Here is a 13539-nt window from a genome sequence, read left to right as displayed (position 1 = left end):
CCAAAGTTCAAATCCTGGCTTAGCCGGTCCTTGGTTGTCTTGAGCTTGGGCTAGTCATTTCATGAAAGCAAGGCTCAAGGTCACAACCGTCTGTAACAAAGTCTGGACCAGATGACCTGTGAGCCAATCATGACGGTGGCTCTGCATTCTGTTGCATTACAGAAAAAGGAGCCAAAAAGGTTTCTCTGAAAGGGGATTCAGGCAAATGGGGGAAGAATATCTAGATGACTATACATCCCCAGTCTTCACTGGTGCTTGGAGTTGGGCTGACACTTGTCCTGCTATGAGCTGGAATGGTGCAGTGCTCAGGTGTTTGGTGTCATGCTCAAGTTCGAGTCATACCTCTACCACTTATCAGCTGCATGTTACTCCAGCTCTCTGAACCTCAATGTCTTCATCTGCAAAATGGAAAATTAATAGACACAACTGATCAAATTGGTGCCTGGCACACACTAAGGGCTCAATTAAACATTAGTTACTATGGCTTTCATTGTAATGACAAAATGACCCAAGACCCAGTAAAAAGTGACACATTTCTTGAGTGCCTCCTATGTGTCTGATACTGCCAGACTGCCTCCTTTATACTGACAACATCCCCATAAGGTCTGTTTGATCACCCCTCTTCCCATAGTGACATAATTACAGTGGCTGAAAATACATGTTTGGTTCTATAATCAGCTGCCCCACATATGAGCCCTCTCGATGTGGGCGACTTTCCCATACCGCCTCCAGTGTCTCATCTGTAAAATGGGAATAATAATAGTAACTACTCTAGGCTTCTTGCAAAGGGCAAATAAGATAATGCACGTAGAGTTCTTAACACAATGTTAGACCCGGAGCCCATACTTTCCAAAAATGCTAACTTTTTAGTCTAGCTAAGGAGAGTTGAAGCTCAGAGAGGTCAGTTCGTTTGCACAAGGTCATCCGCTTATGAGCAGTGACGTGGGGGATTCGAACTGTGGTAGGAATGGGTCTATTCTCTCAAAGACCCGGGATAGGAAGATGGTTCCTCCTTTCCCCTTTTCCTAAGGCACCCCTGGCTTTGCTGCCGGCTTCAGGCTGCTTGGCTGGAGGCTCCAGAGTTCCATCAGAAGGCTCATTGGAAGCAGTCTGATGGGGTCTGCCCAGGAACTCAGGAAGGGAAATGAATCCAGATGTGCCTTTCCTCCTTGGCTGCGGCGGAGGGAAGCGACATGCCCTTGGAGTACGGCCAGTGCCCTAATCGCCACCTCCCTGACCCCCCTCCCCACTGCCTCTTGCGAAGCCTGTTTTTCACGGGAGAGTTCCCGCTCTTTGTTCCAGCACACATTGCACATCTACCAATCGATATAACATCTTATCCTCTGAAACATTCATAATGTCTGCTTCCTGCGATTCCGGTGGCCACATACCGCGTGCAGCCTGCATTGCCTTTCCTTTGTAGTAAGTAGTCTTGCGGACCGGCCCCCTCTTTAATGGAGCTGCTGGTTGCTGTTCTTTAAAGAAAGACAAATATTGTTTGGGTTGTCAACACGGAATGACAAGCTTCGGAGGGAGAAGAAAGATGCGTTTGGTGTATGTGTGTGGATCATGGGGATGTGTTTTGCTATCACAAAAGCTCTTAAAATCCAAGACCATGATTTATTTGCTGAATAAAACCTACCGATATTATCATTCTCTAAAGGTATGTTGATCACATGGGTCCTCTCTTAGAGAAAGAAAGGCTTTTATTTTATTTCCTTCCTGGGAAAAACAGCAGCAGGAAAGTCTGGGTGGGAAATGATCGCGTGTGTGGCGAGTGGCTCCAGGCGTGTGTTTATCTGCCTGAGGATGAGCTGGCTCAGTGGACAATGGGATGCCTGACCAGCACCGCCAGTCCTCCGGGGCGCATTCCTGGAGACTCTGCACAAGGAAGACAGTGGCTGTGAGCATGTGTGTCTGTCTTACCGATCGATCTGCCTGGTGATGCCGAGAGCAAAGGGCCTTGTTAGAGGTCACCTGGGCACACCAGCCACCACGCCCCGCAGTGTCCAGAGTCGCCTCCTACAGCACACCCACCACGGCAGCGGGTGTGACTCCAGGGGTAGGAGCTAGACCAGCGGCGCAGTGGGTTGTGGGGGGGCATGCATCCTGAAGCTGCAAGGAGCCCCATTTGTTTCCTCCCAACAGAGAAATTGATTAATCTCGTACCACTTCCCGCTTGCTATACTATCCTGAGCCTGTCATGAGAGTAGATTAATGCAGGGGTCCCTCCGTGTGGATTCTTCTTGTCTCGAGAACACACTGCTCCCTGGTCTCAGAGCTGCCTCACGCAACTGTCACCTTGTTCTCATGGCAGACATGCAGGAGGGGACAGAAAGCCTCTGTGCTGTTGTGAGGGCCTAGAATTAGGAAGGCAGAGACAAAATCCCTGTTTTAGTTAGCACCATGGCTGAAAGGTAAGAGAGCGCAGGTAGAAGTATGAATGCAGGTGTGTTTCTCTAAAGCCCCCTCTCATCTGCAGTGGTTCTGCCAGGACTCTACTATCCTATCTGTGACTCATGCTTCCTCTTCCGCCTCATTCCCCGTGCCAGGAGCTTTGCAACCATTTTGGAAGCTGCAAGCTGGAAGTTGGATACAGGCAAGTAACTTTTCAGAGCATACTTGGGAGATAGGTACACAAATCCCATTACTGGTAAAGGGATTTGTGGGCATAACTTCCCTGCAGTGCTTTGAAAATTCATTCCATTCAGTATATTGCAATACAGTTGGCGGGGGGGAATAAGAGAAATCACTTCACCAAGGCATGGTTTGAAAGGGATTTTTTTTTTAACTCCTTTAGATTTAAATTTTTAAAACTCCTTTAAGACTTAAGGCATTTCCGAGATGTTATCCCACGTGGTTTTGTTTGTATCTCTTCTTTTAGGCAGAAGGTAATTTTGGCGCTGAGAGCTTCCTAAAAAGGATACCATTAACCCCCTGCAGTGGACCCCTTCCTCTTTGAGGAGAAAGCACCGTACTCTACCACATCCCCAAAGACTGATAAGCAAACTGACCAAGGAAAAAGTCACCAAGCGTATTGATCGTTAGCCTGCCTGACTGCAAACTGAGGCTGCCAAACAGACTTATTTTCTATTGACATTCGCCATTCCTTTAAGTTAAATAGCAAGCTGGTCGCTGACCAAGGACAGAGGTTTATTAGAAGACAAATGACTGCTTACAAAGGGAGGTGTCTATTGCTGAGTGAGCCCCAACAATATTTAGTAGGTGATTCTGTAGCCCACTGCCCTGTTCAGTCTTGACTAAGGAGTGGTTCACTTAGAGAATTCGGGGTCTAATTGGCCACCAGTGAGGACTCTGAGCAAGTCACTAGCAGGATAGCATAGGGGTTGGGAGCTCTGTCTCTGAAGCTACAAACCTCTGGGTGTAAATTCCAGATTTCCCAGTTACTGGCTGTCGAACTTGAGCAAGTCACTCACCTCCCTGAGCTTTAGTTTCCTTATCTGTAATGTAAATTACATAATCACATCCCAGAGTGAGAATGGAAATAAATGGGCTTTCATCCTCTTTAGAATCTTCCAGAGCTACCTGATTGCACCCAAATACAAGGCAAAGCCTCTCCAGGGATACCCAGTCTCCACCAGCCCCCTCCCCCGCCACCCTGCACTCTCCTTTCCCACTGACCCCACTCCAACCTCAAACACGGCTCCCCAGATGTCAGCCTGAATTGCTTTCTTGATTCCTTCAGGCTTTGGCTCCAGTCCTTCCACCCTTGACCCGTCCACATCTCAACAGAAAAACTTGCGGTTACTCACCCCCATGCCCTGGCATCCCCCACCCTATTCATGCTTCTGCTTTTCACTGGTATGAGTGTGGTTTCTATGTCTCCCACTAGAATGTAAGTTCCGTGACAGCAAGGAACTTTGTTAACTGCTTTATTCCAGGACCCTAGAACATACCCAACACACAGTAGGTGCTCAAGAAACATTTGCCAAATGATAAGTAATGAATAAATGATGCAATTAACATAATTCGCCCAATCCCTGGCACATTGCCAAAATAAATGTTAATTGTCACTATCATCACTGAGTAGGCTCATTTGCATGTGTTAATTTTCACTACTGCTTGCAAAAGTGCCTTTGCAGATTGCCTGTGCAAGTTCAGGGTGAGCATTTGTGCCTCTCAGTCCTGATTATTCCACTGTGGTTCTCTCCTCTCTGCAGTGGCACTTTTGGAATTGGCTACACTTCCCACGGGAGTCCTGGCTCTGTTGTCTAAATTGGCTGCTGCGGGGTGGTGGGGGGGACAGGGAGCCCCAGCCGACTTGGTCTCTGAAGGAGCTTTGCCATGGTCTCTAAGGTCCTTATGAATCTGGCCGCGTGCTGAGCCACAAGAACCAGCAGGCAAGGCTCCCTCCTCCTGTTTTGTGAGCCCTGCTTGGCCTCCAGGCTTCCATTTTCAAAGGGAAAGCCCAATCTCTTCCTCCGGTTATGTATCGACAAGCCTGATCTTTAAAGACACCCCCTGCTCCTGGAGGCCTGCTCAGCAAACACGGAGCATCCGTGGCCCCCGTGTTTGCCCTCTTTGACAAGCAGGGGCTGAGCAGCTCTCTGGGAAGCTCTGTTGACATATTGATTGACTCTCTTGTCAGGTTGATCCTCTGCCAGCCAATGAACATGGAAGGTTCTAAGTGGCACCCAGCAGGGCCCACACATACCCTAATTACTATTTCAGACAGCCCCCATTCCAAGCTGCCCCTTTTCGGGGCCTAACATCTCTGGTCCTGCAGTTGCTGGGGGATTCTGGTACCTGCAAGCAACCTTCCCCCTGAATCTTCCCTTCTTCCCCCTCGGGGCATTTCTCCTAGAGCCCCTCCGGCACAAACACAGGCCACCTTGCTAAGGAAAATACCACCCGAACTCTAAATGGGTCTGTTTATTATTCTTGCTGAAATCTGGGATCTTTGTGTGGTCTGTCCACCCTGCCTCAGTTCACTTTCAACATTGATGAAAGTTCTCTCCACTGAGCCAGAGGGATACTTGCAGGGCTTGGCTGCCTCTCGTGTTTTTAGTGGCTGATTTCCCAGCTGCCACCTGGATTACACGAACTTCCACTTGGAGCTCTTCCCCGTTCCATCCTTGCTGACCCATGGAGCCCCATTGTTCCATCAGAGGGTCTCTCTGGAGCAGCACCTGCCAAATCATGATAAATTGTGCGTTTTGGCTGTCAGTGGGGGTGAGTCCCGTGAGGGAGAGGACCTCCCAAACTCATTTCACTTCTGACCCTAGGATGGTCTGAACAGGACCTTTCGGGGAGGAGCTGCTAGAGCATTTGCGGGGAGCAAGAGAGGGGACCACCCCTCTGCACCCAAGGAGCCTCGTTGGAGAAAACCTAAGTTGATGAGGCTGGCATTCACCCAAGATCTTGAGACTTTCTAACTCTGAATCTGAGAGTGAATCACAGCTGGATATTTAATGACATAATATTTAAAGAGCTATTTGTGTTGTTGCTGTTCATAGAAGCAAATATAGTGACCCTAAGTACGGAGCGGTCCTAGCTTTTCCTGGCTGGTTTTTAGAAAGGATCCTGACTGAATACATAAATAACTTGAAGGGAGGAAAGCACAGATGCCCGTTGGATCCAAATGGGAGGTCTGACTCTGCTTACACGGTAGTCCTTCCCTGCAGTTTTGCTTTCTGAGGTTCAGCGGTCTGGAAGCAGGTGCTGCTCCTACCGATGGAGTGGTCAGAAGGTCAGTAGTAGCTAAATGCTGTGTCACAGTGCCCGCGCCATTCACCTCCCTTAGTCTCATCACGGAGACATTTTGTTGGCCTATACCATCTCAAGAAGATGGCCGAGGACAGCATAGCGAGATACTTTGAGAGAGAGAGACCACCTTCACACAACTTTTTTGACAGTATATTTTTATATGGTTCTGTATTATATTAGTTATCATCATAATCTCTTACTGTGCCTCATTTATAGATTAAACTTTGTCATAGATGTGTATATAGTGTTCAGTACTGTCCACAGTTGTAGGCATCCATGGGGAGGTCTTGGCACGTATGCCCCGTAGGTATGTGGGGGCTGTGGTAAGTGAATGTCTCAGTCAGGGAGGTCTCAGCCATGCTGTTAAAACAAAGAACCCCAGACTCTGAGCGGCTTATGGCACCAACAGTTTATTTCTTCACGCCTGCTGCGTCTTCTCACGGGTCAGCCATGGCTCAAGACTGAACCATGGCTGACCACATGGCAGAGGGCAAACAGGCATACGAGTGTGTGTGCTGCCGGGTCACGTGGCCGCATCTGAATCCAACAAGAGGAGGAGGTGTATCCCCCCATGAAGGTGTGCTGAATGTAGAAGACGGTCACTCAGCAACCACAGTGTGGTGATCGTTGAGTTTCAAGAAAGAGACGAGGTTTGCCGAGATCCCATTGCAAACCAGAATTTGTACCCAGATCACTGTGGAATACGAAGCGGATAACCACTTCCCACCGCAATCTCCCTCTGATTCTGAAACCCCCAGGGGATCAAACCTCATAGTCAACACTTTCTTCATCTGTGAAATGGGGATAGGACAGTACCGTCCTGAATGTAAGCCGTGACTCTTGATGCAGTCAAATGCTCTACCCCTGAGCTATACCCCCGCCGTGACTCTTGATGAAGATGATCCCTGCAGAGTGTCTCCTACACTGCGGGCCAGAGGCGGGGTTCGGGGATGGGCAGCAGGCCTTGATAGGCCCTCCTCTGGGCAGACTCGTCCCTATCGCTGCCAGCGCTCTTATATGCCACCCTTCACACCTCTGTGTGGTGGGGTTTTGATTTGTGAGAGTACAACATCCTGCAGTCCAGCCCTTGGTATCTGCCCCCAGGTGTCATTATCTATCCTAATAAACGTTAATGGAGTGCCTCCTAGATTCGAGACCCTCTGCTAGATCTCTGGAGGTAGATGTTTGACCTCTCCCAGGCCCTCAGCAGCCATTACTCCACCCGGAAAGGGAAAACTTTTCAGAAGGCCAAGGGAGAGATGGTTGGAAGGAATAGAGCCCCAGTCATAGAGCAAATCAGTAGCAGAATAAGAAACAGATTTCCCATTAGTCAGGAAACTCATTTACTTCGCAGCTCCCCTGGGTCCTTATCCTAAGGACACTTTCATCCATCCCCCTAGGCCAGAAAGATAGTCCCATTTTCTTACTCAAGAGAGAAGAAATAGCTGATCCAGAGGAAAAAAAAAAAAGTACAAACAAAAGCCTATTTCAGACTCCCTCCCCAAAAACAAAAGAAGGTGGTTATACCCTGATATAATTCTCACTTATTTACTTAACATTCAACTCAACAACAGAAAATATGCCCAAACTTGAGTTTCATTTTTGTTGCCTCGCTTCTGCTGGGACGACAGAGCTTACACTCCGCAGATCTGGCTTTTCCCCTTTCCCATCTCCCTCTCGCTTTCTTATTTTTCTTTTCAGTTCTGGGAGCTGTCTGAGCAGTTACTTGTAAACTCTGACCCTCACCTTTCTCTCCCCGTCTCTAGTCTTCTTGTTCTCAGAATACTTTTTTTAAAAAATTTTTTAATAAAGAGCTGCTACGGAATCCAAAACAAAAAGGGAAGGGCGAGCATCCCCAGAAACAGAGAAAACCCGGTTTCATGAATGCTCTCTTTCCATGCAGCAAGGTGAGGGTTTTATCTGCTTGCTGTCCTCTCAAAGTTGATGGTCGAAGCATGTTCCTGGGGTATTAGAAGAGGGGAACAACTCTGAAAAGAGATCTCACACTCACGGGTTACCGGGGAGGCTGCTGTTCTTGCCTAACAGAACCCCGCTTCCTTCCATAGATGCGAAAGTCCGAGCTTTGGTAGGTCTGAGTCCCAGCCACACCTGCACCTGTCCGTGTCTGTCTTAAAACACAGGGAGACACTCCTCCCCACCTCCCCCCAGCGTGAAAGAACCACCTCCACGTCTGCAGCAGGCTAGCTCCAGGCAAGCCCCAAGAACCCAAGAGCAACATTTAAAAAGGAATCCTTCTAAAATAGCTAATTCCTTGGCTTCCTTCACCTGGTAATTACAAATCAGAAGCTATCGTTATCTTGAAGCAGCCATGATTAGTTCTCATTTCCTGACCTCTGTATAGTTTCCACTGTACAGAGAAATATGTCACTATTTGAGGCAACGGAATCCGGTCTCTTCAAGTGAGTGACCTACATATAACGGATAAACTGCAGGAGAAAATTAGGTGTTACCTTGACGGAAACTGTACAGTAAATGTCACTTATTCTTATTAGTATTTATCATCTCAAAGAGTTGCCTTGCACTTCAAAGTAATGTATGGGGCGGGGGAATGTGGTTCTGCGATGGGGAAGTATGTAAGAAAAAAGCAGACACACACCCGGGGACCACTTGGCACCTTAATCTGTGGCCATCAATCTGAGCTGTATTGTTTGAAGATAGGTTTTTAACCTTAATAGAATGCAGCCTGACTTTAAGTGGTGGGAGGCATGCAGAATTAATTGCTGTGTGAACAATTTCCTAAGCATTGTTAATTGCGTTTCCTGTGGTTAATTGTTTCTCCCATCCCGCATCATACTCAGAACATTTCCCTGTCAACAGCCCTTTCTCTCCTGCAGTCCCGGAACCGTAGCCACAGCATCAACCTGTGTCTGGTTGAAATGCCAGACAGACGGGGTGCTGCCCCCGTTATTGTTTGAATAGGCAAGATGCAGGGGAGTGAACTCCTTACTTATTTGCAAATGAAGCATGTCTTAGATAGGGACTTTGAAAGAATATAGGTGTTTGGGATTTGCCTTTCCCTCCTGGTCATTGCCCTGACAACTCACCCAGAACCATGGAAGATAGGGGGAATTGAGCTTGCTAAACCTCCAGGGAAGTGGGGAGCTGGCACAGGGTGACGAGGAAGACCAGAAGGATGGAAGGAATTTTGTGTTTGGAGGTGTACCATGCACAGGGAAGTAAAGCAAGACAGACGGGCTTGCCTCCTTAGCACAGCACCTCTGTGCTCTGGCTCATTCTGTCCTGTAGTGAAGTGGCGGTGTGGGCGCAGAGTGTGAGAGAGAAGAAAGTGTAACAGTAATATTTTCCGGAAAGGGCCCTGTTCCACCACCACCACCCCCCCCAAGCTTTTCCCACAGTGGGCTGAGAGGGATGCACTTAGCAGGAAAAGCGGTTGGAAAGCTTGGAATGGAAAGGTGAGCTTTCCGGTGGGTCTGACACTACCTGCTGCATTGCTAATCCAGGGTAACTACGGTCACACCTGCAGACAGGTCCCATTTGGCTAGTCCCATTTTGAAACCGATTTATGTTTTGAGTAGTTTAGGTGAAGCTATCCTTGCCAATGCCCCCGGACCACCAGTCTATCAACAACCGCGTCTACACTGTGGGAGAGGCTGGACATGATGGAGCAGAATCCTTGACAGTGACTCCAAAGGGACATTTCCCCCTCCTTAGTAGCACCATTCTAGGGTTTCTCTTACCTCCTCCGGATCCTCTCCCCCAAGGCGGTGAACAGAGTCCTAACCACCGAGATCTACTTGCTTTCTGTATTTAGCTAATCCCCATGGCCCAGGGCAAGCCGGTTTGGAACTGCAGCTTCCTTCAATGGCAATCATTTGGCAAAGGCACCTGGCCCTCCCCCTTGACATTTGCATTGCTGAATTATCTATTCATATTTTCATTACTTTGTCTCTCCTGCAGCAATGCATCTGCTCGGACTCAATTGGCAACTGCAGCCGGCAGACGGGCACACCTTTAACAATGGGATAAGGACCGGCTTACCAGGAAACGATGATGTGGCAACAATGCCATCTGGAGGCAAAGGTGAGGTTACAGCTGCTGCTTGCCCTTTTGAGGTCACGGGAAAATTCAGAGCTCCTGCCAATGGGTTCAGGTTTTCTAATCCAAATCTTGGAAGGTACTCAAAAGGGAAAAGAAACCGGGGGTGGGGGATGGGGGACAAAATCGTCCCTTTTTGCCCCTGTTCAAAGTTGTTTGCTGTTCCTGTTAGCTGTGTTTGGCTGGAGTCACTGAGTTGGCACGGTGCCATCTCAGTGCCATGTGCATACCTGTGCTATCTGGAGCAACTTGAAAGCCTCCCAAGGCCTGGGCAGAAGCAGCAGCAGCAGCAGCAGCAACAGCAGCAGCAGCAGGAGCAAATCCTGCCTAATCACGAAAGCCGAGAGCAGCAGGCAACACAGGCCACTAGACCAGAGCCCTCTCCCTAGAGGAGAGCTGCAGCGTCCCCAGGGAGGAAGCGCTGCCTGGCATGAAAGAGATTCTGAGCTGTTCCGCTTTGGGAGAGAATAGAAAAGAGTTTTGACAACTGGGGAACAAAGCTCCTCTTTTCAGAACAGTAAAGGGGGCCATGGAAATGTTTATTGAAGCAATTAAGCAACTGTATTCTTGTAGGGAAAAAAAATAGGTGCTAACAAGGTGCTAAGAAGGAAGAGAGAAACAGGACTGCGGGGAGGCGGGAAGGCGGGAAGGCTGGGAAGTGGGGCAGTTAATAAAACCACAGCAGCCTCCAGGCACCCGGTGGGCTGTGCTTGATTCCGGATGGAAATCACCAACCTACGAGGTGGTAGGGAAGGGCTTCTCCAAACACAGATGCTTGCACTCTGCCTCTTAGCATATCTGGGCAGTTGGCCCCCACATTTCGGAAAATAGCCCACAGAGGTATTTCAGAGACAGGAAAGGAAGGTTTACTGGACCCCTGGTGTGTGCCAACCTTAGCATTTCCTGCCTTCAGCAGCTTTAATGGGAGGGAATCAGCTCAGGGAAACTGAGGCCCAGGATGTTTTAGAAACTTACTCCAAATAGTAGGCAGGTACGAATTTAAACTCAAGTCTGTGCCTTGTGCATCTTTGGGCAAGATGTCGGCATTTTCCTTAGCACAGTCATTTTCCACAGAGAAGTTTCTAGAATGTATCTTCCCCCAGAGGTGTTCATGAGTCATCCTGAAACGCTCATGGTGCTTAAATTATTCTCCCCAGAGTTGTCCTAATGGTTTTGAGTGTGACTTTTTTGTCTTTTTATCTAATCTTTAAGAATCACTTTACTCATCTATCCTAATCATAATACTAAATTACCTTTAAGTAAGCATGAAAAAGTTTTATCTGAGGATGAAATTCTATGCCTTCCTTTATCAGGTAACTATAACTAGATCTAAAGATGTAGAGTATATTTTGCCTTAATGAACCGTGTTCTGCCTTAACTGACCAAAAAGCCTGGAGCCTCCTATGTGCCTGTTGGCCGCCTACGTGCTGTCCGTTCCGCTCTAGTACTTGACACCATCCGCAACTCCCGTTTCCATTATGACAGTGGTTCTCTGCGGGGCGTTTTGGACCCCAGGGGACACTGGGCAAGTGACTGAAGACTTCTTTGGTTGTCCCAATTAGAGAAGGTGAAAGTGGCATTTAGCAGGGAGAGGCTGAGCTGCAGTTCAACATCCCGCATGCACAGAATGGCCCCTACAGCGAAGAGCGATCCTGCCCAAGAGGTCTACAGTCTGCTCTTTGAGAACCGCAGCTTTAGAGGGTCTCTGCTTTGTTTGATCCATGAACGCCCTTTAATCTGCAAGTCAGCAGCGCCCTGTCCTTTGAGAAAAATGCAGGACACACATTTGAAAGTGAATGTGCATATTCACTCATCAGGCCCAGGGATGTATTTCGTACATGTCTACATTCTGAAGTTACACACAAATGCTTTTTAAATAGCATCCCTTACCAAAGAGAGTCGCTGATAGGCATTAACTTCCGTAAATTAAGGTCAGCCGCTCTGCGCATTCGTGATTAAGCTGTGTTTCCAACTGCCACCCCCACTTGAGCATCCCACACCAGCAAGACGGTAGATTCCTGCAGAGAACAAGTCCTAACTAAGAGTACGGTGTCTCTGAATTAACAAATGAAGAAACACTTTCCACGGTGTCTTTGGAAAAGACCACAATTTTCCCCCTCTGATGCAACGTGCTCTCAAAAATGTTGTGTAAATCATATAACATCGCCAGTTCTTTTCCAAATGAGTTATGAGACAGAGAAGTGGTGGCCAAATTGTTGTCCAATGAATTTTGTCAATAGGATTCTTATGAAAAAGTGTGAGAATTTAAAATTGCTTAAACTTGAAAGAAAACTGGGAACATCTCCTTTCTGAACACCAAAATAGTACTCTTCCTAAGACTGAAGATAGCAGATCTCTTAAGCTGTTGCAAAGTTTGGTTTAAAAAAATAACTAGAAAGATTTTCGTTTTCTCACACCCCCCTACATCTTTTTTAAAAATGACCTCAGGTTTCGGTTTCTTTACGCAGGGACCTCCCTCCTCCCCACTCCCCAATTCTATACATTTAGAAAACCTGAATCAATTCCAATCGACTAGTTTTCCAGTGTTTCAAAGAGACAATCAAGATATATTGGCAATAAGTTAATTAAATAACACCCCCTCCATTTTTTTGTGGTATATGATAATCCTTCACTCCGATAATGTTTTAATCAAGATACACCACACATTGCCAGGGAGGTTAATCTTATTAAGCAATTACTGGGTAACTATCCAGCAGAAGCAAATTAAAATGTAAGCAAAACAAGAGTATGTGAGTTCCAGCTAAGATGGCACATCGATAGAGATTTCATTACTTGGTCTTTAGGAGTGTTTACATTGCTCAGATTTAGAGAGGAGCCTAATAGACAGGGCAGCCTACACACTCTGATATGTTAGTGAAAACAAAGCACTTGATTAATTAGATAGGAGAGTATGTTCTTTGGGCTTTGTCTCCCCTTTTCCATTTGTTGTTGTTCATCGTTTGTTTTTTTTCTCCATTCTCTCTTTCAATTAAACCTTCACGTGGTTGGTTTGGTGGTTGGGTTTCACCTCAAGAAAAGGGAGCCCACCGACTGCCAGAATCACTCACCATCTCGAGTGTATTTCTATGTTAAAAGGAATGAACTCATACATCTTCATTACAAGAGCACAGAGCACTTTTTCTATAGATCTGGGATTAGATAAGCCTTGAGAACGAAGATTCAATACAGTGTTCTGACCTGGTCAGATAACATAAGGGAATCCGGTTTGATTGGATAGGCCCAGAGGCAAAGACTACAAGAGCTTTTAAAGGGCATATCCTATGTAGCCAATTTGTGCACTGATCTTAAGAAAGAATGAACTCCCAAGTGGAATTTCATGGATCATTCTCAAAACCTATCACTCATTTTAAATTCAAGGTGTCCTCTATATCAGCAAATCACATCTCAGGGACCAAATCAGGCCAGTCATGTATTTTTGCAAATAAAGTTTTATTGGGGCACAGCCATGTTCATTCATTGCCTATGGCTGCTTTTGCACTACAACAATGGAGCTGAGTGGATGCAACAGAGAGGAGATGGCCCACTAAAGCCTAAAGTCTTTGTTATCTGACCCATTATGGAAGTTTGCCTGCTGCTCTGTATCATTTGCAAACCCATTTCTATTTTCCTTGGACTGTTCCGCAACAACAAATTATAGGAGATGAGGCAGGAGAGGCCAAACTCCCAATACATCAGCCTTTCCTTCTTGACCCTGTGATGGACATATTTTTGGTA

The 13539-nt window shown here is 47.1% G+C and overlaps 1 protein-coding gene across 3 annotated transcripts in view; it reads left to right on the top strand.

Annotated features, from left to right (window-relative positions):
- TENM2 (teneurin transmembrane protein 2) overlaps positions 1-13539 on the top strand; it is a 1229820-nt gene that overhangs the window by 1007218 nt on the left and 209063 nt on the right. For all 3 annotated transcript variants that reach the window (XM_046000941.1, XM_046000940.1, XM_046000942.1), the window contains one exon: positions 9667-9789. In XM_046000941.1, the coding sequence (XP_045856897.1) occupies positions 9667-9789 (123 nt within the window). The remainder of the gene's footprint in view (positions 1-9666; positions 9790-13539) is intronic.

The sequence above is a fragment of the Meles meles genome, chromosome 3 (genome assembly GCF_922984935.1).
Source record: "Meles meles chromosome 3, mMelMel3.1 paternal haplotype, whole genome shotgun sequence".
Classification (NCBI taxonomy): Eukaryota; Metazoa; Chordata; class Mammalia; order Carnivora; family Mustelidae; genus Meles; species Meles meles.
The sequence above is the reverse complement of the archived record's forward strand: the minus strand, read 5'-3'. Positions and strand labels throughout refer to the sequence as shown.